This window comes from Typopeltis vanoorti, chromosome 5 (genome assembly GCF_054136105.1).
Source record: "Typopeltis vanoorti isolate ZY-2024b chromosome 5, IOZ_Tvanoo_1.0, whole genome shotgun sequence".
In the NCBI taxonomy this organism is placed as follows: Eukaryota; Metazoa; Arthropoda; class Arachnida; order Uropygi; family Thelyphonidae; genus Typopeltis; species Typopeltis vanoorti.
Window position 1 is genome coordinate 139,129,841 of NC_143553.1, and position 27,356 is coordinate 139,157,196.

The window sequence follows — 27,356 nt, forward strand, 5'->3', positions numbered from 1 at the left end:
CTGATGCTCAGTGGACATATTGCAAAGGATTGTGACAGTTAGGGAAGAGAAAGTGATTTAGGGAAAAATAAGTTTCTTAGCAGCCTGCTTAGCTTCCTGCTTTCTTGTTACATATGTATCCGTTCTTAATTGAAAATTTCCCAATTTCTTTTTATATCTCTTGGATATTTACTGATATTTATTATAATGGTTTATTAAGTATGTCATATCTTAATGTCTATTTTTTGATTTCTGTATTGCCAGCATGAAGTGTGAGGTCACTTGGGACATTATTATACTTTGTAACAAGTAATCTCTGACTTGTGATACCCAACTAATGTTTGGGCACTACAGGGCTCCATTCTCTTGTTTACTCTTCTTTCCTTCAATATATGAGTGACTCACTCCAATAATATTATTATTATTATTATTATTATTATTATTATTATTATTATTACGGGCAACTCCGGGGAGTCATTAGACTCATCGAGGGAGGCCCCAAATCATTTTCATCACAACTATTCGACATTCATACAGTATCTATCATACCTCGCCTTAAACTCATTCACTGTCACAGCATCCACCACAGACTCAGGGAGCGCATTCCACTCATTCACTACTCTAAAAGTAAAGAACCCAGCTCTAACACCTTTACTAACCACACTTTTGCCCAGTTTCCATGGATGTCCCCTAGTCCTCCCACAACCAGCCCTGTTCTCAAAAATATCTTCTGAATATTATTCGTATCAAAAACTAATATCAAAAATAATAGTTTTCTCATTTGACAAACTTTGCACCACACTTATCGATAAAAATCATTTTTCACTGCTTGCAAAGCACTGAAATTTCATTTCATAAGTCAGTCCATTTTTTTATATATATATTTTTTTTTATTGCAAAATAACTCTTGTCTTCATTTATCTTCTTTTGACAGCAACCAAATCTCTGGACATCTCAAGATTTCTGTTCTTGTGATTATTCTGACCTCAGTTATTTCTTGCAGCCTATTACTACACATCTGACCAGTTTAAATATATATAAATTAAAGAAATTCTGTCTGCCCATTCAATATTATTATTATTATTATTATTATTATTATTATTCCAAGACCCCATGAAGTCAAAGACAAATCTAGAAGGTCCCTTTATCCTACATACAGCTTATCATATACCTTGCCTCAAACACATTTAAATTCTCTGAAGACACCACATTCTCAGACAAGGCATTCAAATCATTCACAACTCTGAATGCAAAAAACCTGCTTCTCACTCCCTTGTTTACACCCTCTTTATAGAGCTTCCAGGGATGACTTCTTGTTCTCTCTTGATCTCCCACCATTTTATGAAAAATGTCTTCAACATTGATCCTATAACAACTCCTTATTAATTTGTACATCTACAGGGTGTTCGGGATAAATTTGACATATTTATAATTAATTATATTTTTCCGTAAGTTACATGTATTAACACACACTTCTCTTCATTTAAAAGTTTGGACCCTTCTTCATTCATATGCAAGCTGTCAGAAAGGATGGATAGCTGGAACCCACCTGAATCATGGAAGAGAATAACTTGTATCATGATGATTCGTGCCCGCCATCAAAATAAGGATATTACGACTGCTGCCCAATGCTCCCTGAATACAGTAAAAACAATCAGGCATGAACTAGAGACTTGCAATGGTGACTACGAGGATGTAGCAAGAAGAAAGATCCCTAGCAGACGATCTGATTGCGTTCGTACAGCAGAATTCCTCGCAAATCTGCAGGAACAGGTGTTGAAGAACCCTGGCATTGGAATTCGGGCTTTGTTCGTGGAGTTGCTAACTGTAGTCAAGCCCTGGATAACAAGGGTAGCCAATGGTAGGCCGTATGTATGGCAGCAGGATTCGGCCCCTTGCCACACCTCTGGGAAAAGTCAAAAATGGTTGTCTGAAAATTTCTACGACTTCACCAGTCCAAATGTTTGGCCTCCAAACTCCCCAGACCTTAACCCCATGGATTATTTTGTATGGGGCGCAGTTGAAAAAGACACCAATCGCACTTCCAGTAATACAAAAGCCCAGTTAATGGATAAAATTAAAACAGTTTTTGCGGCCCTTCCCAGGGAGACTGTAGCATCAGCTTGTTCGAGGTTCCGAAGCAGAATTGAAGCTGTGATCGATGCTAATGGTGGTTATTTTGAGTAAATCTTGTTGATAGTATTGTAATTAACTCTGCCTGTAATGTTTTTTTGTCAATTCATTAAATTTAATAGATACAAAGTAGATTTTCTTTTTCCTTACGAAACTGTCAAATTTATCCCGAACACCCTGTATATCACATTACCCCATTTCCTCATCATATTTGACATTCCAGAGATCAGAAAATTTGGACCCTTTCTCACATCTCTTTGCACCTTTTGAAACCCATGTGACCAAATCTTGGCAAAGTAGTCCATGTGTGGCCTAATCAGAGCCTTATACAATGGTACAAGAATCTCCCTACTTCAAGTCAGTGTACGCTGCATCATTCCTAAAATTCATTGTGTTGTCTTCACAATTTTGGCAATGTGTCCCCTAAATTTCAGATCCTTATTCACCATCACCTGATAATCTCTTATTTCCTCCACCTCCAACAATAAATATACCCCCACCAAGTCTAAATTTCTACATCCCATCTTTGTTTCCCAAATTGTAAAACTTTTCATTTTACAACATAAAACTAGCATCCTCACTCATGTGTCCATTCACTCAATCTGTTCTAGTCTTCTTGTAAGGCCAGAACATCTGCTCTCCTCCTTATAGTTTGTCCCAAATTTGCATCATCTGCAAACAACTGAATATACCCGTCCAAATATTCTCCAATATCATTAACATGCAGGTTAAACAGCAATGGTTCTAAAACAGACCCCTGAAGCACACCACTAGTGACTTTCCTCTTCTGTGATATTGCTCCCCCCCCATCCACAACTTGCTGATACCTATCAGATAGCCAAACTCCAATCCAATGCATTAGTCATCCAACTTCGTCTGCTCTAGTTTGACTATCAACTTATCATGTGGTAATCTATCAAAAGCCTTTGCAAAATTATTATTATTATTATTATTATTATTACATGACACCTCCAGGGAGTCCAAGGGACTCATCAAAGGAGGGTAACCAACTACAATGAACTGCAACTATCATCATCATTTACACCAATGGCATCTAACCCATGACCACCACTGGTATTTTCACAAACAATCACAAACATCCATGCCCACAGCAGATTCAAACCTGCAGCCTTTTGGCTGGAGAGTGGATACGCTAACCATGTGGCCAACCAGACCGGCTAAATCTAAGTATACTACTGTGAATTCGTCTCCTTTGTCCAGTGAAGCTGCCATCTTATTGTAAGTAAGTAGATTACTAAAACATGACCTCTCTCTCTCATCAAAGATAGACAGCATGGATTTTGTGGACACCAATTTTGTATCCTGGTTCTCCCCAGCCTCTCCAACGCTTCAGAACTGCAACAACTGACACACAAATAACCCTATAATTTGATGCTCAAGTTCTATCGTCTGCATTATAAAGCAGCACAATCTTGCCTTCCTTCCACTCCTTTGGAACTTGACCTATTGCAAGACTCATATTAAACAAATATGTCAAGGCAGATACCAACTACCTTACACATTCCTTCAAAATATGTAATGATATATTATGAAGTCCCACATCCTTATTAACACCAAGTTTGCTTAATTCCCCCATATACCTCTTGCTCACTTGCAATCGGTCTCTCCGATTCATCATCAACTGTTCTCAAGCTCTCCACGATGTCACATTCACCAGAATGATAGACCTTTATGAACGGCTCATTAAATATCTCAGCTTTATTTTCTGCAGCAGTTGTTCTTATACCGTTTTTTCCAATCAATGTTATTTGTCCATAATCATTATTTTTTTTTATTATTAGTTACACATCAAAAGAACTCCCCAGGATTCTTTTGTGTTCATTAGCTAACTGTTGCTCATTCTTCACTTTTGCTGTTGTTACCAACCAAGTCACCCATCTTGCTTGTTCTTTGTAATCCTCATGGATTCGAATATTACCACTCTTCTTATTTTGTCTTCATAATGCCTTTTTCCACTGTATTGCATGTTTAATTATTTTTATTCATCTATTTCTTACCCCTTATTTAACCTTCTTACCATTGGAATACATTTAGACATTGCTTCTAGTAGATAGTTCTTGAATATCACCTAAGCAGCATTGATCTCCTTTCAAGCTAACTCCTCATTTCATGCTACACCTGCAAGCTGTCTCCTGAGCTCCTCATAATCACTAGCCTTGTAGTTCCACATATACCATTTTCTCACAGAAGTCTCACACTGCTAGCTGTCCTCATACTCCCAGGTAATCCCTTCGTAGTCTCAACAACTGGAGGGTGATTTGACACCGCATTTTTAATAACATCCTCTGATGAGATGATCAAATCCAATACCCTCAGTCCTCTTTTGTCCTGTGTTATGTATTGCCTGAGATAGTTGTTTCTCAAAAACTCAAGAAACTCATTTTCTTTACCTCCAGTTGCTATCTCATCATCCCAGTCTATATTACTAATTAAAATCACTCATGGTTATCACCATTTTGCCATTTGCTTGGCTTATTTGCTTATGCATTTCGTGGTCACTACCAACCACATTGCCAGGTCTATAGCAACATCCAATGAAGTATTTCATTCTATTCCTCTCTATCACTCCACTTCCCTTTTTACCCTTTCTTTCTTCACAAAACACATTATACCTTTCCATCTCTATTCCTGTAAGGATGTCATCTTCATCCAACCATGTCTCACTTATTCCAGCAATTCTTTGGTTAACAGATTCAATTAATGCAACCATTTCTTTTGCCTTGTTTCTTACACTTCTAGTATTTGTATACAAACATAGCAACTCATTCCTGGATCTATAAGTTTCACTGATACCGCTTATTAGATCTGACTTCTCTATGCTTAACTCAAGCCATTTCTTTTTCTCCTTATTCATCTTAGAACCTTTTTTCAAATTCAACTGTTTGATCCCAGGTCATCCTTTTTGTCTACACACATTTATATCCTTTTGGAGCATCAACCTTTTTTCACTCTTTGTATCTCTGTCCACCCTGACCCGCCTCATTTCCCTGTTTGTCTTGCACATTTGTTCTCTCATTCCCTACACTCATGCTACCCACTTCTTCGTTCATAAGCACCACTTCAATCTCTCCTTCCTTACTCTCCTGCTCTTTCTTATTGCTTCTTAGCTGGTCAGATTCATTCTCTGCACTCATTTTTCTTCCTTCCAGCAGCAGTCTCTCCAAATTACTCACACCAAAACAATTCAAATGCAGTTTATCACTCTTATACAGTTCAATTCATTTTTCAAGCTTATTTAATACATTAACAAATTGCACTCATTTCTCCTCACACATTTCTGCTAACATATCATTGACATATGGATCACTTTTCCTAAAAGTTCTTGATTCAGTACAGATCATAATAAGGTTGGTTAATGACCTCTCTCTCTCTCTCTTGCCAAATCACTTTTCTTTCCACCAGCTCAGTTTTTTTACTATATTCATGCAGTTGCTGCTTTTTTCATTTTTTAAAAATAGGTTCTTCAGAATTGGTATCAATAATTCCCCTACTCTCCTTTTAAGTTTATTAAAACATGCAGTAGCTGCTCAACACTTGATGCAAACTGCTAGAACAAACTTTTCTTCCTTTGCATTATTCTCTCTCTCTCTTGTGAATTTCCTAGCATAATCTGCAGGTCTTATCTTCAATTCCAGTCTCAAAAATATTTTCTTCCCCATCAACTTTGTTCTCATTCATGCTAGTAAATCAAAATATTAGATTCTATTTGTTAACCTGGTTGGCAGTATGGATTATATATCTGCTTTCCAACTGGTCCCATGTGAGTTTGAATTCCACTATGGCATAAGTGTATGTGAATGTCTTTAGGCATTGATATTATTATTATTACCCAAGACACCATTGAGTCAAAGACTCATCTAGGATGTCCTTTTATCAAACTCACAGCTCATCATACCATGCTTTAAACACACTCAAATTCTTTGCAGACACCACACTCTCAGGCAAAGCATTCCAATCATTCACAACTCTGCAATGAAAAAATTTGCCTCTCACTCCCCTACTCACACCATCCTTATATAGCTTCCAGGGATGACCTCTGGTTCTCCCCTGATCTCTCACTATTTTCTGTAGAACCTCTCCAGCATTGATCCTATAACAACCACTTTATAACTTGTAGGTCTCTATCATATCTCCCCTCCTCCTCCTGTCCACCAGACTCTACAAGTTGCATCTTCTCAATCTTTCCAAATACTCGACATTCCAGAGGTTAGAAACTACCTTAGTCAGTCGTCTCTGGACCCTCTCCAACATCTCTTCATCCTTCTGAAAACCAGGTGACCAAATCTGGGCACAACAGTCCATTTGTGGCCTAATCAAAGCCTTATACAATGGAACAAGAATCTCCCTACTTCTACAAGTCAGTGTCCTCTGCATCATTCCCAGAAGCCTTTGTGTTATTATTATTATTATTATTATTATTATTATTATTACCCCAAGACCTCATGGAGTCAAAGACTCATCTGGGAGGTCCTTTTATCACACACACACAGCTCATCGTACCATGCCTTAAATGCATTCAAACTCCTTGCAGACACCACACTCTCAGGCAAGCCATTCCAATCATTTACAACTCTGCACAAGAAAAACCTGCCTCTCCCTTCCCTACTCACACCTTCTTTATACAGTTTCCAGGGATGACCTCTGGTTCTCCCCCAATCTCCCACTATTTTCTGTAGAACTTCTCCAGCATTGATCCTATAACAACCCCTTACCAACTTGTAGGTTTCTATCATATCTCCCCTCTTCCTCCTGTCCACCAGACTCTACAAATTGAATCCTTCTCAATCTTTCCTCATACTCAACATTCCAGAGATCAGAAACTACCTTAGTCATTTGCCTTTGGACCCTTTCCAACATCTCTTCATCCTTCTGAAAACCAGGTGACCAAATCTGGGCACAATAATCCATGTGTAGCCTAATCAAAGACATACAAAGGAACAAGAATCTCCGAACCTCTACAAGTCAGTGTCCTCTGCATCATTCCCAGAAGTCTTTATGTTGTCTTCACAATTTTGGCTATGTGTTCCCTAAATTTCAGATCCTTATCCACTATCACCCCCCAGAACTCTTATTTCTTTCACCTCCAACAATATATATCCTCACCAAGCATAAATTCTGCATTCCATCTTTGTTTTCCAAATTTTAAAACCTTACATTTTGCAACATTGAAGTCACATCCCCATTTCCGTGCCCAATCACTCAATTTATTCAAGTCTTCGTGTAAGGCCACAACATCTTCTCTACTCTTCATGGTTCATCCCAACTTTGCATCGTCTGCAAACAACTGAATATCTCCATCCAAATCTTCACCAATATCATTAATATACAAGTTAAACAGCAATGGCCCTAAAACAGATGCCTGAGGTGCACCACTAGTAACTTTCCTTTTCCCAGATATCGCTCTCTCATACAGAACTTGTTGATTCCTAATAGATAGCCAGTCTCCAATCCAATGCACCAATCTAATATCCAACCCCATCTACTCCAGTATGACTATCAACTTATCATGTGGTAATCTATCAAACGCCTTTGCAAAACTAAGTGTATTACTGTGTATCCTTCTCTTCTATCCATGGAAGCAGTCATTTATTGTAATAAATAAGTAGATTACTAAAACATGACCTCCCTTTAGCAAATTCATGCTGTCCATCAAATATAATACCATTGTTGTCGACCCAATTCTGGATCCTACTTCCCACAAGCTACTCCCACAGCTTAAACTACAACACCTGACACTCAGATAGGCCTATAGTTTGATGCTTGAGTTCTGTTACTTCCTTTATGAAGTGGCACAATTTTGCCCTCCTTCCACTCCTTGGGAACTTGACTGAGTGCAAGATTCGCATTAAAACAATATCTCAAGGCTGGCGTGAACTCCCTGGCACATTCCTTCAGAATGTGTGGAGATATATTATCAAGTCCCACAGCCTTATTTACAGCTAGTTTGCTCAACTTCCCATACACCTCTTGCTCACTTACAGTCAATCTCTCTTCCCGCATTATCAACTGCTCTCAATCTCTCAACGAAGTTACATTCACAAGATCGAAAGACCTTTATGAACTGCTCATTAAGTATCTCCACCATACCTGCAACAGCTGTCTTTATACCATTTTCTCCAATCAGTGTCATCCTTCCATAATCATGCTTTCTTTTGCTGGCTACATATCGAAAGAACTCCTTAGGATTCTTTTTGGCTTCATTAGCTAACTGTTGTTCATACTTCTCTTCAGCTACCCTCACCAACCAAGTCACCTGCCTTGCCTGGTCTTTGTAGTTCTAATGGAATCAGTTATTTCCTCTTCTCTTATACTGCCTCCATAATGCCCTTTTTCTCTGTATCGCATGCTTAATCTCTTTATTCATCCATTTCACACCTACCTTATTTCACCGTCTCACCCTTGGAATACATTTAGACATTGCATCTATCAAGTGGCATAGCTTTTTCATAAGTAGCTCTTCATAACCCCCCCCCCCCCCCATTCCCTGTAGATCCACATATACTCTTTTCTTACAGAGGTCCTCACACTGCTGGCAACCACCTAGGTAATGACCACATAATCACTCTCACAAATTGTTGGGTGATTTGACTCTTCATTCATATAGTTGGCTGAAATGTGTGTGGGATGGGAGAGTTTTGTGTCCCCTTTTTACCATCCTATAATTGTTAATTCCTCTTACAAGTTTATTTTTTATCTTGTTTGTAACAAATTTCTTACTATGTGCGATATCACCCAAATACAAGCTATCTAAGCTCTTGCTCCCCTTAGTGTCCTGAAACATTTATATTTTTTAGCTGTGCCATTTAGAACATTTAGTTTATGAAAGAAATTCTAAACAAGAAGCAATTTCTTAAATATGTTTAGGTGTGAAACAATTATGCAGCCATGACCTTGAACTCACAACTTAATCCCCCCCCCCCCCCGCTACTAGATTCATACGTTATTACAAGTGGTGCATTGAATGGCAATTTCAGACAACGGAGTTTTCAATGAGCAAAAGTTTTATTATACACATAAACACAATACAATACATTAAAATTCGTTAGAACTTAACTCAATACTAAGCTGAAGCAATACAATGCAATACTAGCAAACACAAATGATAGGTTATAAAATTCTATGTGGGAAGGGTGATTATGCTGCCACAAAAGACTCCACACATATGATACAAGGATATCCTTGCAAATGTTAACAATGGACTAAAACTTCTCATCTGTCTGAGCCCAATATTATGATACAATACCTTAATTAAACAAATTAGTTTATACACGTTAACTCACGAGAGTAATATGGGTTAAACAGTCCTATCGCTACAATAGTAACCACATTCTATTCTTCAGACAGCTCTCAGACAAAATATAGATGACATGCATAAGTTACTAGACACACGATTATTCATCTATTAACACTGACAAGCTTATTCTCTTTCTATTCTTAAATACGCTAAAGTCCTAGTTCAACTTTCGTTCAAGTCTTTCAATAGATCGGTAACTGGACTACAATCACAGCTACATAAGATTTGAAATAAAATAAGATTTTGCGATACCGTTTGATAAGGATCTTCTTTGCTAGTCTTTGCTCTCACTCGTCTGTAATTTTCGAGGACAAATTCTTCTCTGTAGTGGACCATATCTGAGATTTCTTGGATCAAGGTGGGCCTTCACATCTTCAGCACATCGAGCTTCTTCCAAGGAAACACAATGGATCTGTGATTCTGTAGTCGTGAGATTCACTATGCGGGCACCTACTTCTCCACAGATTTTTTTTTTTTTTTTTTTTTTTTTGTCAAGAACACGGTTGATATAACATGCAGTAGTTACCTTTCTTCTCAGCTGTCTGGCATCCCTCCTTTCTATAATAGGGAATTGGGATCGAAATCCCGCTTACTTTGTTCCTTGTTGTGATGGAAGGAGAGAACTCTTGACCGGCATTCAAGAAAACCACTTAATACAACCCATACGTAGACTGGAGAACCAAGAGAGAGAGCCTCGTGTGTGTGTGGGGGGGGGGGGGATTCCTAGCCCTTTTATACCATGACCCTACTGGCACCTTCTGCAATTAATCGTCCCCCCCCCCCCCCCCCGATGTCTGGATACGCTTTCTGTGACCAGTTAGGGTGGCGTTTTCCTGCTGAAATTTCCATGCAACTGACTCGTTGCGATGTCCAAAATCGGGAACTTTGACCTTGGACCTTACCTTGTTTCTTGCTAACCCTATGAGTCACATTTATTAAACTTTATCAGCTTACCAAACTTTTCTAAGAATTGACATAAACTTATAATCCCTTGTTTCAATTGTTTAATAGTGAGCCTTTACATGCAAAATTCTTATGACCAATATTCTATAATTTAATTGTCTTATTTTTATCATATTACAACAAATTTTCTTATGTGAGTTAACAAATACTCTCAGTTGTATTTCACACTTAGATGCAAGTATATTTTCTTTTTTTATTAGAGGTTCCTACTTGTTAAATTGTGACAAAATTTAAATTCCTTTTAGGAACTTTAATCACAAACTTTAACAGGAGTACAATTTGTTAATGTGTGGAATGAGTTTGAAGGATGAAGTGAACTGTATGGGAGTGATGGACTGCATTTGAGTGCTTATGGTGTGAGTCATTTGGAGAGACTGTTGCTGGAAGGTAGAGAAGTGAGTATAAAGAATGAATCAGATCAAGTGGGAAGTGATGTGGAAGAGCAGCAGAGTACGACAGGAGAGATTGAAGAGGTGGTTATAAATGAGGAAGTAAGTGGCATGAGTATGGAAAATGAGAGAATGGGTGTGCAAGATGAACAGGGAACCAGCGAGACTCAGGGTGGACAGGGGTATGCAGCGTGAGAAAGGTGGATGCTCCAAGAGGATGTGAGAGCATGTGTGGAAAGGAATGGGATGACTTGGAATCAAGAGGAAACAGTTGGATTGAAGAGGGTTCTAAAATGAATAAGCAGAAAGGGAAATGACCCCAGTCGAGCATGGAGAGATCACATTGAATGAACGTTATCAGTGGAACTATCTATAGATCCAGGAATGAGCTGTTGGGTTTATATACAAATGCTAGAAGTGTAAGGAACAAGGTAGATGAAATGGTTGCACTAATTGAGTCTGTTCACCCAAAAATTGTTGGAATAAGTGAGACATGGTTAGATGAAGATGACATCCTGACAAAAATAGAGATGGAAGGATAAAATATGGTTTAAAAAAAAAATAAATACATAGAAAAGAAAAATAATTGAACTTCACAGCCAAAAAATTTGATGTCTCAGTTTCATTTTTAATAATGCTGCAGTATTGATGCTTTTTATAAGATGAGTAATGATATTATGTGTTAGTACTTTTTTGTGGCCTATGGAAAAAGCATAAAAACAAAAGAGAAAATAAACTGTATGAAGAATTCAGTTATGCTGCCTGCTTATACCTTTTTTAAAAATAACTGTAATGATTTATCTGTTTTAATAATATTTTAAAAATATTTTTAAATATTTATTAATTTATTAAACAATGACCGCGCGGTTAGCCTAGTGGCTTTGCGCTTCGCAACCATATGCCTGGGGAAGGAGTGTCCCAGGTTCGATTCCCGTTGTAGACGTGAGGAATTTGAGGATCTTCCTCAGGCATAGCCAAGTTAGCCGGTCTTGGGCGCGGTCAGTAGGGTTTTTTCCGCCAGTTTATCTGGCGTTTTTCATCCCACAAACAGGCAAACCGGCCCCATGAACATACGCCTCTACAGTCAAAAATATATCCCCCCCCAGCGGCAGACCAGGCGACGGGTCGGTTGGGAGTAGTACTAACAAAGAAGTCGCATCTAAAGTAACATGCGGACCCTGCATAGGAAGCGGGAATAAAGCGTAGAAGAAGAAGAAGATTAATTTATTAAACAATCATTTATTATTTATTGAATGTTAAATATTTAATATTTAATCCAAAATGCATAACATTTTCCTTAATAACATTGAACTGATATTCATTGTCATTTTGCCATAGATCCAGTTTGTTCAGCCACCCTCCAAGGATTCTCATTCATTAACATTCCTTATCACCCTTCCTACCTTTGTATCATCATCATAAATTGTATATTATTATCCAAACCAACCCCATGTCATTAATATACAACAATAGCCCAAGTTCAGTACACTATGGGACTCCATTGGTTATCCTCCTTTTCTTAAACTTAGCACCACCATACATTACTCTTTGATACCTCATTCAGACATCCTCCAATCCACATCACAATCCTATTGTCCATACCAGTCCTTTGAGTTTTTATAACAACCTCCAATGTGGAATTCTGTCAAATGTCCTTGGCAAAATCCCAATATGTCATGGTATGTCCATTCCCTTATCCAACACTGCATTAAACTTTAAAAAATTAAACTTTATCAGATTGGCTAAAGCAAGACCTACTTTCAATAGAACCATGCTCTACTCTGTGATATAGATAAAATTGCTATTTCTATAATGATGATTCTAATTAGTCTCTCCAACACACCTTAATGCTTACTGTAGAGATACTGATTGTCGATAATTGGTTACTTCAGGTCCTTCCCTTGTATAATGGAATTATCCTTCATTCCCACTCATTCAGATCCGTGCTCATGTCGAGCCCAATTCCAAATGAGTTTATGATAAATAATAAGTTCCTAGTAAAGATAACGTAAACTATTTCTTAGTGTAAATTTAGTCTAATTGAAATCCATATGCAGGATTATTTCTTATTTTTCTGTTTAAAAGTGTAAAAAGTTATGCTTTCTGTTTGTAAAAATGGGACCTGAAAAAATTAAACAACTTAGAACTTTAGAGAAAAAAATTTATTATTTATAAATAAACAAATTTTTTACAACATTCTATTGGTTATTTTATAATACATTTATATGTAAATTTGTCTTTTGTTACAATTGTATGATAGGTGGTTATTGACTTAGCCTCAGTACCTTTGGACAACGAAGGAGAATGGTATTTACTAAGTAGTCATGAGGACAGCCTGGCTTCACAATTGGTTAGTGGCTTCACAAATATTTGCATCAGAAAAAAAAACTTATTTTTTAATTCTCAGTATGTTGAATATTATGTAAAAATAATTATTCTTTCATTCATTTCTTTTTCTATCCAGATTGGAATTTTTATATTCATTAAGAATAAGCAATATCACTGATTTTCTTGTATTATATACTAAAGAACATTATATTAGGATAAGATTCATAGAACACTTATGGTCAGGGTGCGATAAATTCGTTTGCCCAGTAGTTTTTTCCAGCTGATAAGTAGTTACAGACTGGATAAAATAGAATATTTTTTATTTATTAAGAAATCTTTTTTAACTTTAAGAAAACACAGAAGAATATGTGTAATATAAAGGCTATTCATCATCATCATCAAATTCCTGCCATGTACCCTCAAGGGGTGTACAGGATATGATAGTACTACATGAAAAAATTACATCATTATTAATTTCCTATCTACAATTTTCCTCCAAATCAGTCTGTTATTTATCAAGACTCCAACATTATCAGATCTTATATTTCTATCTTCTAAGACACTTTGTACCGTATCAATCCACCTATATCTTGGTCTTCCTCTGGGTCGTTTTGCTGCCAACCTGGCAGAGAACACTTGTTTTGCTAATCTTTCCTCGCCCATTCTATTTAAGTGACCATACCACCTGAGATTAACTCTGCTAATGCATTCCTGGATGCTGACAATGTCAAGTTCTTTCCTAATATCCTCGTTTTTAATATGATATTGCCATTGATGCCATCTGTTCATGCCTATAATCTTTCTCAGGACTCTCATATCTGCGGTCTCTATTCTTTGGTCAAGTGTTTTACTTCTGACCCAGCTCTCAGATACATAAGTTAAAACTGGTTTGAACACTGTCTTGTATACAGTTAATTTAGTGTTCCGACTAATTTCTATCTTATTCCATATGAATTTATTCAATTGACTTCCCACCATACCAGCTTTGCTGATTCTGTTGTCTATTTCTATATTTAATTTACCATCTTCATTAAAAATCATGCCTAAATAGCCGAAATGTTTTACTTGTTCCACAGGTTCTCCATTCACAACACAGTTGACATTTTCAATGATTCTGCCTATTTTCATTGTCTTTGTCTTTTTATTGCTGACCTTCATACCATATCTATTACAACAGCTATTCAATTTAGTCAGAGAATCTTGCAGACTTGTAGCAGATTTATTTAGAAGTATAACATCATCCGCATAAAGCAAAGAGCTGACATTAACATCTCCAATTTTGATATCATGTTTAATACCACTTAACTTCATGTCTCACACCAGATTTAACATTAAACCATCTTCCTGTACTTCCTTCAATTCTAACTGCTGACTTACAACTCAAATAAAGACAAAGTATTGCTTGATATAATGCCCCATTGACACCATATAACTGCAGTGTATTGAATAGCTTCTCTCTTGGCCCCTTGTCATATGCCTTTTCCAAATCGACAAAACTTAAGTACAGTTCTTTGTTATATTCCCATGCTTTCTCGACTATTTGTCGTAAAGTGAAGATCTGATCCTGACAGCCTCTATTTGGCCTGAATCCAGCTTGTTCTTCACCAAGCTTTTCTTCCACAATTCTTCTCAACCGTTTCTCAAGTATACTTGCATAGATCTTGCCAGGAACACTCAGTAGGAAAATACCTCTGTAATTCTCACATGCAGTTTTATTTCCCTTTTTATATATGGGTACTATGAGAGCTCTACTCCAATCATCGGGAATTCGTCCCTCTGTCCAGGCTTTCTAAACTATGCAGTGCAGCCACTGTAAGACTTTTATACCACCATATACTTCAGCATTTCTGGTCAAATATCATCTACTGCTGCTGCCTTTCCACATTTTAAGCCTTTGATGGCTTTTTCTACTTCAAGTATGGATATGTATTCCTGACTGCATGCCTGGTCAGTGTTTTTTAACACTGTGCTGTCATCACTGCTTGTTTCATTTAGCAGTTTTTCAAAGTAATTACTCCATACTTCAAGGATATCTTTTTCTTCCATTTTCATGTCACCTTTATCATCTCTAACTCCTTTTACAGCACTCTTTCCTCCATTCCTAAGCTTCTTCAACAACCTCCAGAATATTTTGCTACCTTCTTGATATTTATTTTCTATATTCTTGCGAAAGTCCTCCCATGACTTTTGTTTAGCTAGTTTTACACAGTGTTTAGCATTCCTGTATTTGTCTCTATATTCTCTAAGAGCACAAGCTGACTTATTTGACAGGAACTTTTGATATGCTTTCTTCTTTTCCTTCACTGCCTCTTTAACTTCCTGTGTCCACCAGGGAGTTCTGATTTTTTTATCCTTACAAACAACCTCACCACATGCCTCTCTGGCAGAATCAATCAATGTTTTCTTCAGTTTGCCACTGAATCTCCAAGGTTTGATTCCTGTTCTCAAACTCTTTCATTTTTTCTTCAATAATCTTTGTGTATTTTAGTCTATAGTTCACATCTGAGAGCTGCTCAACTTTTATTCGCTTTAAAACTTTCTTACATGTTTTTCTTTTCAATATGAAATTCAGTTTTATCTTGTTCAAGGCTAAATAGTGATCTCTTCCAATTTCAAATCCTCTGTGCACTCTGGTGTCCTGCACCAGGGAGAAAACATCACTATCAACAATAACATAGTCAATGAGACTTTTCTTATTCCTAGCTACTTCTCTCCATGTGAATTTGTGCACATTTTTATGTTGGAACATGGTGTTAGTAATAACCAGTCCATGTCCTGAGCAGAAATCCAGCAGGTATTTGCCATTATTATTAGCTTTGCTCTTTTCTCCAAATTTTCCCAAAATATTTTTGTATGTCTCACAATCATTTCCTACTCTGCTATTTAGATCCCCAACAAGGACAGACTTTTCATTTTTCATTGTGTCAGTTGCTTTTTCTAAAGCCTCAAAAAATTCCTCCACTTCTACCTTAGTAGAACCTTCCGTGGGACCATAGGCACAAATAAGTCTCATTGTCCAGTTCCCCATTCTCATAATTGCCCACATTACTCTACTTGAGACTGACTGCCATTGAAGAAGATTAGCCTCGTATTTTGTGTTGAATACTATGGCTACTTCTTCTTTTCCTTGATTGTCATTGCCTGAATATAACATTTTGTATTTATTGCTCAGAAAGATCTCACCAGTTTTGGCCTTTTTTGTTTCAGTCAGCCCTATTATGTCGATCTGGTACTTATCTAATTCCTCAGCTAGCTCCATTTCTTTGCCATTCGGGCTTCTTACATTGATAGTACCGATCTTTAACTCTGGTGATGTTGAGTTGGGGTTTATTTTCAGATTTGTTCCAGTAGCTGCCTTTTCGCTGTTCGCCCTGGTTTCCTGGCAAAAACAACGGGGGCCTTGTTTAACCGGGCGACGCCCCAGCCGGCATGAAATTTTGTCATGTTGTACTATCATTTTTTATTTTGGTTTAACCAATAAGAATACAATTTGGTTGGCTAAATCCCAAATTGCCAGCCCATCCTCGTTCGTTCAGTATCCAAGTAGATACCCAACGGGGTGCACCACGAGAAGGTGAGGATTGGACATTAGGTCAGAAGCCCTGGTCGGTTCTCTGCATTCCTTTAAAGGCTATGTGGAGGTCTCCTCTCAGTTATACAGCTTTGACCCTTAAGCACCCCTAAAGGCTATTCTAGTAACAAAAATCAATGTAATAAATTATATTTTAAAAAAATACAAAGTTATTTTTTACTGTTCTTTCTATTCTTAGTATTTATTGACTTCATCTTGGAATGGCTCATTCTCACAAATGGAAATGTGCTCTGTACAATAACACAATGCCACTAAACATGTATCGTTAAAAAAATTCAGGGTGGGAGGGAGGTCCTTGGGCAAGTACATTTTTGTTGTGGTGAGTAAGATTTTGCACAATTTGTTGAGCCCTGCTTATGGTAGATGATGTTTTCACACATGGTAATAATAATAATATCAAGAGAGATTCATAACTTTTTTCTTTTTTAAGATAGGATTGTTATAAAGCATTTCAACCCATTTTCAGCTTACTGCATTAGGCTCAGTGGCCTTCACAGCCAAGTAACTTTGCTTCATATAAACCTAATTAATTCTATGATGAGTCAGATTTTTTTTATGTGAATATGACACAAAACATTGATATGTTGCACTTTGGGAGGAATGTTTAGATCAGCATTTCCCAAATGGTAGGTCACTACCCGGCACCGGGTCACGGAAGCTAAATGCCGGGTCGCCTAAAAGTCTCTCAAAAACCTAGGTGTTAAAATCTAGTTAACAAACAACAGCATCACACTTCTCATTAATAAATTACTTGGCTTTAGTTTAATTTCTTTATATTTTTGTAAGAGTAAATGCTTCTTTTTCATAATAATAATAAATGAAAACTTTATGAACATTCAAATCTGTTTTATTTTACCTATTGGCCATAAAAATTTTAGTGGGTCACGAAGATGAAGTATTAAAATAAGTGGACCATGGAAAAAAAAGTTTGGGAAACCTTGTTTCAGATAATCTGGAAATTCTGCTCTAGAGACCAAATGTGGTAATGTTTTTCAAGCTGCTTTATGCCTCCAGATGGCTGTTTCACACACACACAGCAATGAAATTCATCAACAACAACAATATAAATATCCATATCTGCATAGGATTCAAACTTTAGCCAGAGAGTAGCTCCTTAACCAACAGTTCACTGTTATCCAATTTACACAGTTTGCTTATTTTGTGTTTACTGCTTGACTTATGCTTCAAGTTGAAATAGTTCTTATAAATTCCTTAGTTCAATCCAAGACAGGAATTACAAAAACTTAATTGAAATTCATTTGAAACTGAAAGTAATTGAAATTCAATAACTCACTTAATCAAAAAAAAAAAAAACAAGGAATATCAGATTTCCCCCTCCCCACCTCTCTCTCTCTCTCTCTGTGAGATTCATTGATTATGTAAATGTATTTGAGCTGTACCAATTTTAAAAACATTTTAAAATGCACAGAAAAGCAGTGAATACTACAAGAAAAGATACTACTCACAAAAAAAGAATAAAAATATTAAAAAATCACATCCAACATAATAGCAGGGTTTCTTTTGCACAAAAGCTCAAAAATATTGTGTTATGCAAGGTTTGCCACAATTCTCTGCATTAAGAGTAAAACTATGTTACATAAGTATTGTGCTGTGTCAAGATTGTTGCAATTTTCTAACCATGTTAAAGTGAAACCATATTGTAGAGGTACCGTGTTATATGGGAGTTGCCAAAAGGTATGCATCATCAAATAAGCCAGATGAGTGAAGAACACTGGCCTGGTTGGCTGAGTGGTTAGTGTATCCACTCTCCAATCAACAGGCTGTGGTTTGAATCCTAACATGGGCATGTATGTTTGTGATTGTCTTTAGGTGATAGATGAATTGTCCAGTATGAGTCCACTGCCCCACTTATTGGAGGCCTGAATGGCTTGAAAAAATTCTGTGATGGTCTCTAGAGCAGGTTTTCTGGTCCAGGTACAAAAATGGATAAAAGATACAAAATTACAAAAATGAATAAAAAAATATAAAAAAAAATCCTTAATCCACACACAGTACTAATGTTCTGTGGGTTTACAACCTTTTGTGGGTCACATAAAAAAATTAATAATAATGATCTGGGATTCAACTATTAGATCATAGATTGGAAAAGGACAGGACAGATGGGTAAAAGGAAATGGAATTTATGCATTGCTTAAGAAATAGTTACCTGAAGCAGCACATGATGAAAGGTTAGGGTTTTTAAGAGTACTGGATCTTGTGATTATATCAGGGAATTTGCCTATAACTAAGGTAGCAGTCACTGCCTCTGGGAAAGTAATCTTGCATTTTTTTTTGCCTTGGAAGATGGCTAAAAACGTGAAATTTTTAGTTAAGAAGCAATATATGTAAAGGTGTACTGTTTCTGGCATAAGAAAAAAGATGGTGATAGTGCATGGAAAATGAGCAAAGGATATTTGAAGAAAGTAGTATTGACCTGCATTAAGAGTCAAGAGGATAAACCAGATGGGAATTAAATAAATGATTAAAATCGTTAAGCAGGAACTGAAAAAAAAAGTTAGGGCAGCATTTAAAGCGAGTTTTTAAAAGAATTTAAAGAGATGAGCAGTACAAAGCACAGACAAAAATATGACTGCTAAAGTAAGTCAAATTGTGAAAGGTAGCAGAGCCAGAGTGAATTCCAAAGAGTTCTTTCTTTGTAGCAAATCAAAGGAGGAATGACTGTGACAGAATAATGCTGGTGCTAAAGAGGGGACAGAAAGTGGTTCAATTCCTGAGTGATCATTTTGCAGAATTTGTATTCCATTTGGATATATTCTAGTAATACACATAAAAGGGTATGATGTAGAAATAGAGATAGATAAACTAAAAGTGCATTGGATATTGGAAAATCTTGTGAATGCTGCTGTGAAATTAAACAGGATAGCAGCCTGGTCAGAGGCACAACTATTTCCATAGTGGCCTGTGTAATATGAGAATGTGCTATGGAAATAGCCATGCGCCTCTGACCTATCCCTGGAAGTTACGGAAGGAAACTGTGAGCAAGAGGGTGAGGAGTGGTTTCTTTGCATGGAGGGTAGTTGAACCATGGAATGCATTGCCTGATAGAGTAGTGAGAACGGTCAATGAGTTTAAGGAGTGGTATGATAGACTTTGTGTTTCCTAGGAGGGACCTCCCACAATGAGTCTTGATAGATTTGTGTTTCCTAGGAAGGACCTCCTGCAATGAGTCTTGCCTCCTTGGAGGCCTAAATAATAATAATAATAATTAAGTCTCAGCTCTGATAATGTATCAAGGGAGTGGAATAAGGATTTGACTGAGTGGTTGTTTTGGATTTATAGCTGAAGCAAATAAGACTATGAGGCCAGTTATTATGTCTGTAAATTACAAATATTCTTCTGGCTAGTTTGTCTGTTTTGTGGGGTGAAAAATCCAAATTTCCAGGAGGAAAAATGTTGCCTCTTCCATATGAGAAACTAAAGAGTGCAAAATTGCACAAAAGGTAACAAATTATAGGGGTGATTCAGTATCTCAGGAGTGGCAGTAAAAAGGAACAATTTAAGAATTGGATGGGAATATGATACTCTGAGAGTGATAGCACAAATTTCTTGCCTTAGAAATTTACTCACTTTCTTTTCTTTTTTTTCTTTTTTTTATTAAAGTGACAGGTGAGCTGGATAAAGGAAATGGCTACATGATAATACTGCTGGACTTTGTAAAGCATTGTGGTAGGATACACATGGAGCCTCATTACATAAAATGGAGAAAATGGGGATGCATATGAAGTGAGTGACTAACAGCTGTTCTATATATATGAACTACTGCTATATAATTTGTATGTTAATGATATAGGAAGCTGCACGAAGAGAAAGATTCAGTTATTTGCTGATGAAAAACTAGGTAAAGTAATAATCAATAAATAAAGATGCTGTAGAGATCTTGCAAGATCATTTAAATGGATTGACAGTATGAAAAGAGGAGAATGGTTGCCAATTTCACGTAAAAAAAAAAAAAAAGGGTAAGGTTATGCATCTTGAAGTGTGAAAAAGTATAGTGTATACTACATTGATGGAACTGGACTGCCAGAAATTGATGAGGCTAGGGGATATGGAGCAATGCTTATTGACAGGGATTACAAAATTAATTCATAGGATTACCTAGTTATTAAAGAACATGCTGACAAGCAGAAATTGAGAAGTATCTAGACTGCTGTGTGGAGATCAGGTTACCTGAATTTCTTGGGAAGAATAAGTGGTAGAAGTTTTCAGTGGTAAGTGACCAAGTTGGTGACAGTCTATGGCATTCTTCATGAGAATAGATTGAAGATTTGTAGGTTATGAAAATTGGTTGATAGGCAAAATATAGGGAATGACAGAGACATAAGTTACTAAAAGGGTTTTATATGATCGATACACTTTTAATTACAACCTCCCTAAATGAAACAGTTATTTGCTATAGAGAAAAATGGAAAGAACACATACTAAGAATGAATAGAAGCAGAATATCTAAACAAATTCTAAATTACCACCCAAAAGGTACTCGATGCAGAGGAAGACCCTTAAAAAGATGGAATTGAGTCCAGAACAGGCCACTTGGCCTATAAACCTGGAAAGGAAGAAGAATAAGAAGATATGATTGATACAGATTAAATTTTTCAATACATGACTGAAGAGATGAGAACAAAGGGTTATCCTTCAAAGTTGAGTATGTAGCTCATAAGTATGCATGGAGAGTGGTGAATTAATGGGATGGTTTGCTAGTAAAGGAGTTTAAAGAGAAGTATGATATGCACTACGTGAATGATGGTTAGTGGTTGGCGAAATGTGTAGTGGGCCTCCCATAATGAGTTTTTGGATTATGTGCAAATGCTAGTGTAATAATAATAGCAATAATAATTCCTGCTTATCTCTATTAGAAATTATCTCAAGAGAACTGCAGAAAGGGATCAGACAACAACTGAATATGAATAAAACCAAAATAGTGAACAATAAGTATCAAAGTGGACAAAAATAGAAGAAAACTATACTTGTTTATTGAGGAACACACACTGACAAGTAGAGATAGCAAAGTTATCCCTCTTAAAAGTCTTTTGATAGAACCACACCTGGACTACTGCGCACAGATTTCGTTATTTGGGTTCAGTGGAATGCTGTCACTGAGAATGGGTTGAAGATCGGCAGATTAAAAAAATTGGCTGATAGGTTAAAGAGAGGATGTGACAGAAATTTATAAGTTATTAACTAGGTTTTTTAGGATAAATGCAGAGATAACAAAGAAATTTTCTAAAGAAAGAATTTTGCATTACTCCACATGAGGAGAGAAAACAAAGAAGTCACCCCTGGTAGTTCATAAGAGAATGATTTGCAAGTGTTGAATGAGTACAGTGGGTTGCCAGAGGTTGTTTTGAGTACTATGTTAGTGTGCTTCTCAGTGCAGTGAACATCCACAGAGATGTTTACATGATGATGATAATAATAATAATAATAAATATCATTGTTCTTAATAAATAAAGGTGATGTGGCATGAGTTGAGGTGGTGTGAATTAAACATTGAACGTCATATGGGCTGCAGCAAGTTAAGTATTTATATTGAAATGTGTGCCAATATTGTCTAATTTGTAGATTGAATGTTACTGTGAGATATCTGAGTGTGAAACACACTGTTTGGATAAATTTCATAGGCAATATTATCATAAATTCATTGTTTTTGTTAGTGCACTGATACCGGCCTGGTTGACCGAGTGGTTAGTGTATCCACTTTCCAGCCAAAAGGCCGTGGGTTTGAATCCTGCCTTAGGCATGGATGTTGTGACTGTTTGTGAAAATACTAGCAGTGGTGGACAGTAGATGGCATTGGTGTCTAGATGATGTAGTTTGCTGTAGTTGGTGGATTGAGTGGTGGAGACGGAGAGTAGTAGAGTAGGTGTCCTCCCTCGATGAGTCTTTGGACTCCTTGAAGGTGTCATGTAAAAAAAAATTAAAATATGGCAGTGAAAGGCAAATCATTGTATAGGTCAGTGCAGAAGAAAAAGTAATCAGCATGGATTTTTTAAAAATGGTATGCCACTGTGAATGAAGTATGTTTGTGTGTGTGGGGGGGGGATGTTGCTGATATTTGTATAGAGAGGCTGAATAAGAGGAAAGAACGAGTGTGGGTATGTAGGAAATGCAACATTCTGAGGGACCATGAGGCTTGCTTAAATATGAGTTTAAATAGTTTAAACATGAGTAGGGAACATGGCATCATAATTGAAATGGCAGTTGAAGATTATACAAATGTTCAGAGATTGTGTGGAAGTGACAGTGAGAAAAAGACTGGTGATAAAGCAGGTGATAATGACATTGAAAAGCAGAGTGCAATTAATGGTAAGCTGGCGAGCAGGGTTGATGGCAAACAAGTGTGCATGACTGGTGATAAAATAGTGAGAGTGAATGACAGCGAAACAAAGATAAAACATTTGGTGAAGATGAGGTGGTAGCAGAGTGAAATGAAGAGAGTTGAAGATATGTATAGAAGAGTGAAGAAAACAAAAGCAAATAATGTCAGTATGAAAGAGATAACGAAAGAACCACAAGTGGTGTTGCATGGTGATTTGATTATTAAAGGTGTGGTAAATAAGATGCACAAGATTTATTTTCTGGAAGGTAAAATTAACAGAGTGATGGAGGTGTTGGATATGAGGAGTAAGCGAGCAAAGGAGTTGGTAGTAGTAGAAGGGAAAAAAGATTTGACTAGGAACAAGGAGAATGTAAGATTGGATATCAGGAGAGGTTTTTGAGTAGCATAAAACATAATAGTGTGATAGGAAAGATAGTCAGTGTGTTGCCTGTGTAGTCAGTGATGATATGAGGTAGAGAGCAAGAATTATGAATGATGTATTAATAGAAATGTGTGAAGGGAATGGAGTGCAATTTTTTAATGTGTGGAATGAGTTTGAAGGAAGAATTGAACTGTATAAAAGTGATGAACTGCATTTGAATGGTTCTGGTACGAGTCATTTGGAGAGATTGCTGCTGGAAAAGAGTAATAAGTGCAAAGAATAAATGAACAAGTAAGAGGTGATGTGAAAGAGCAGGACAGTAAGAAAGGAGAGATTGTAGTTGTGCTTATGAATGAAGAAGTGGATAGCATGAGTGTAGAGAATGAGAGAACAAATGTGCAAGACAAACAGGAAAACAGGAAGACTTAGGGTGAATAGGTGAACATATTGTGAGAAAAGTTGATGCTTCAAGAGGATGTGAATGCATGGGTAAACAAAATGGGAAGAGAATGACCCGGGATGTAGGGAAAACAGGTTGAAGAAGGTTCTAGGATGAGTAAGGAAAAAAGAAATGGCTCAAGAAAGATATGGAGAAATCACATCTGATAAGTGGTATCAGTGAAACTTGTTATACACCCTCTGTCCAAAAAGAAACTGAACTTTTTGAAAATAGAAGAAACTAATGGTGCCACCTGTTGTATCTTTTTGTTGTCATAAGTGGCAATGTTCATTAGTGTTGTGTTAACTGTTTATGAGATTCATTTCAATAGAAGCCGAGTTATAGTGCCAAGACGGATGGTATGTTTTGACGAAATGTCAGAAAATTAGTTTCAAACAGAGAGCTTCGATTGACTTTTGTGTTAAACTTGGTAAAGTTTTACTGAAACGCATCAAATTCTTCAAAAGGCATACGGTGATGAATGCTTATCCCGTACTCAAGTTTACAAGTGGTTTAAGCAATTTCAAAGTGGTTGTGAGATGCTTGAGGACGACAAAAAGCCGGGCCATCTAAAAACTGGACTGAATGAAGTTAACATCCAAAAAGTGCGTGATTTCGTCAAAAAATACCCAAAATCATCATTGAGATTGATTGAAGATGAATTGGGGATTCCAAAATCAACTGTGCACAACATTTTGACCAGGAGTTTGGGCCTTTGTAAATTGAATAATTTGAGATTTGTTCCCCACAAGCTGACCGACGACCAAAAAAATGTATTGAATTGAACAAACTGCAAAGACCTCATTAAAACCACTCGTAAGGAATCCTTGAAATGATCGTTACTGTAACAAAATGTGGTGTTTTGAGTATGAGCCCAAAACAAAGCTCCAGAGTGCTGAGTGGAGACCACCAGAAGAGGGGCATCTGAAAAAAAAGTCGCTTAGAGAAGTCAAAAGTAAAGACAATGCTAATTTATTTCTACAATTCCAAGGACATTATCCACCAAGAATTTGTTCCGCCTGGCCAAACGGTCAATGGTGAGTTTTATCTCGAAGTTTTGAAGTGATTGGTAGCAAGAATTTGTCGCATACAGCATGAATATTCTGATGTAGGCAGCTGGTCACTTTTGCACGATAACATACCATCTCATCGTTCGAACATTTTGTTCAAAAACAAAAACCAAGTTTGTGTATTGGATCACTCACCATATTCACCTGATTTAGCACCCTGTGACTTCTTTCTCTTCATATAATCTCAGTATTACCTAGATCTACCTACTCACTGATGAGATCTCAATAAAGGTCGAAACCGGTCCGGGTAGTGATCTTCCACCATAATGTATAATATCATACATCTCCTAGGAGATGTGTTTTACATTATGGGAAATACTAAGAATGGTGATCAGAACTTTCCCCACCTTTGCAACGAATTACTGTAGTGTTGAACTATGTGCTTTAGCTTACGCTACAATCCGCTGAAACTTTTATAGCTTGCTATATTCGGCATGAAACTCTTTGATTCCTATCTTTGAGTTCTTATTTGGCTTTGAAATAATGTGGGATTCAATATCCCCTTCATTTAAATAATGTTACATCACCGAAATGAAGCCTATTGACTCTTTATTTTAAGTAAAGAGATGAATAGAATAAAATAGTTCATTGGATGTTGCTATAGATCTTGTAATGTGGAGAGTAGTAACTAGGAAATGTATAAGCAAATGGCAAAAGGGCGATAATTATGGGTGATGTTAATTAAGGCAATATAGATCGGGATCATGAAATAGCAATTGGAAATAAAGAAAATGAGTTTGTTGAGTTTTTGAAGGACTATAACAAGGATTGAGGGTCTTGGATTTGATCATCTGATTAGAGGATATTATATAAACGAAGTGTCAAATCATCCTCCAGTTTGTGAGAGTGACCATGAGAATGATCATTATTACCTAGGTGGTTGCCAACCATGTGAGGACTTTTATGAGGAAAGGATTTATGTGTGGAACCACCAGGCTGGTGATTATGTGAAGCTCAGGAGACAGCTTGCAGCTGTAGCATGCAGTGAGGAGTTATGTGGAAAGGATATCAATGCTGCTTCTACTATTCTGGTAGATGCAATGTCTAAATGTATTCTCACAAGGTTAAAAAGGGTAGTTTGAAATGGATGAATGGAGAGATTAAGCATGTAATACAGAGAGAAAAGCATTATGGAGACAACATAAGAGAAGTGGTAATAATCAGTTCCATGAGGAATACAAATAGCAAGCAAGGGGGCAACTCAGTTGGTAAGGGTAGCAAAAGTTCAGTATGAGCAGTAGTTAGCTAATGAAGCAAAAAATAAATAAAAATAATAATCCTAGGAAGTTCTCATAGACCCCTGACCTCATCTGTCCTGCCAGGTGCATACTCCACATTCCATCTTTGTTTACTGAATTATTTTAAACCTTACACATTGCAACATTGGAATGGCAACTCCACTTCCATACCTATTCACTCAGCCAAAAGTCTTCTTGTAAGGACACAATATCTACAATATCACTCCTCATAGTTCTTCCCAACTTTGCATCATCTGCAAACAACTGAATATCCACATTCAAACCTTTCCCAATATCATTAACTCCCAGTTAATCATCAATGGCTGAATACCTTGCTGTCAGATAGCCAATCTCCAACTGCAGTAGTCTTAGATCCAACTCCATCAGTTCTAAGTTACAATTTACTATACAGCAATCTATTAAAATTCTTTGCAAAATTTAATTATAAGATTGTATATCCATTCCCATGTCCATTGCACCCTTCACCTTATTGTAATAAGTAAGCAGATTAGTAAAACATGACATTCCTTAGGAAACCTGTGCCGGTCCATCAAAGAGTTGTCAACCATATTCTGAATTTGGTCCTCATTAATATCTCCAACACTTTAATCATAACACTTTCACTTTATATAGTTTAATTTAATTTCTTCCGCTTTTTGTTTCTTGTGTGCTGGTTATTACAATTTTAATGTTTTTCTGAAGATGTTTCTGTGACAGAGACAAAATGTTTAAGTGATTGAACCTGCTGTTTAATATTTCTCTTTGTGCTGTAGTTATTCCATTAAAGTGTATTATGAAAGAAAATATTGTGGAGGGAATATTAAGAAAAATGTGATCAGCATACTCATGAAGTAGAAAGTGCAAGCAAGAATGGTGACTAGTATGGTAGAAAGTCCAAATCAGATTATGAGAGAAAATTAGCTAAGCAGGCCAAAATAAATTCAAAAGAGTTTTTTTTTGTTGTTATGTAGCAAGTAAGATGAGGAATGACTATGGAAGGTTGACTTTAATCGATATTGATTGTAGGAGATGACAGAGCAAAAGAAATAGTTGAGTTGCTGAGTGATCACTTTGTCACGGTGTATCATCCAGGTGGCGATTTTGCAGTTACTCATGTGATAGAGACTGACATCAGAATTGAGCTAGATGAACAGTTGGTGCTCAGCATATTGGTACAGGATGGCATGTTGA

General features: G+C 36.8%; 1 protein-coding gene across 1 annotated transcript in view; it reads left to right on the plus strand.

The window, feature by feature from the left end:
• Nucleotides 1-27,356, plus strand: part of LOC150106868 (regulating synaptic membrane exocytosis protein 2-like) — an 828,152-nt gene that overhangs the window by 386,186 nt on the left and 414,610 nt on the right. Inside the window, exon 11 of the mRNA XM_090393494.1 lies at nt 13,040-13,129. Coding sequence (XP_090249620.1) covers nt 13,040-13,129 — 90 coding nt within the window. The remainder of the gene's footprint in view (nt 1-13,039; nt 13,130-27,356) is intronic.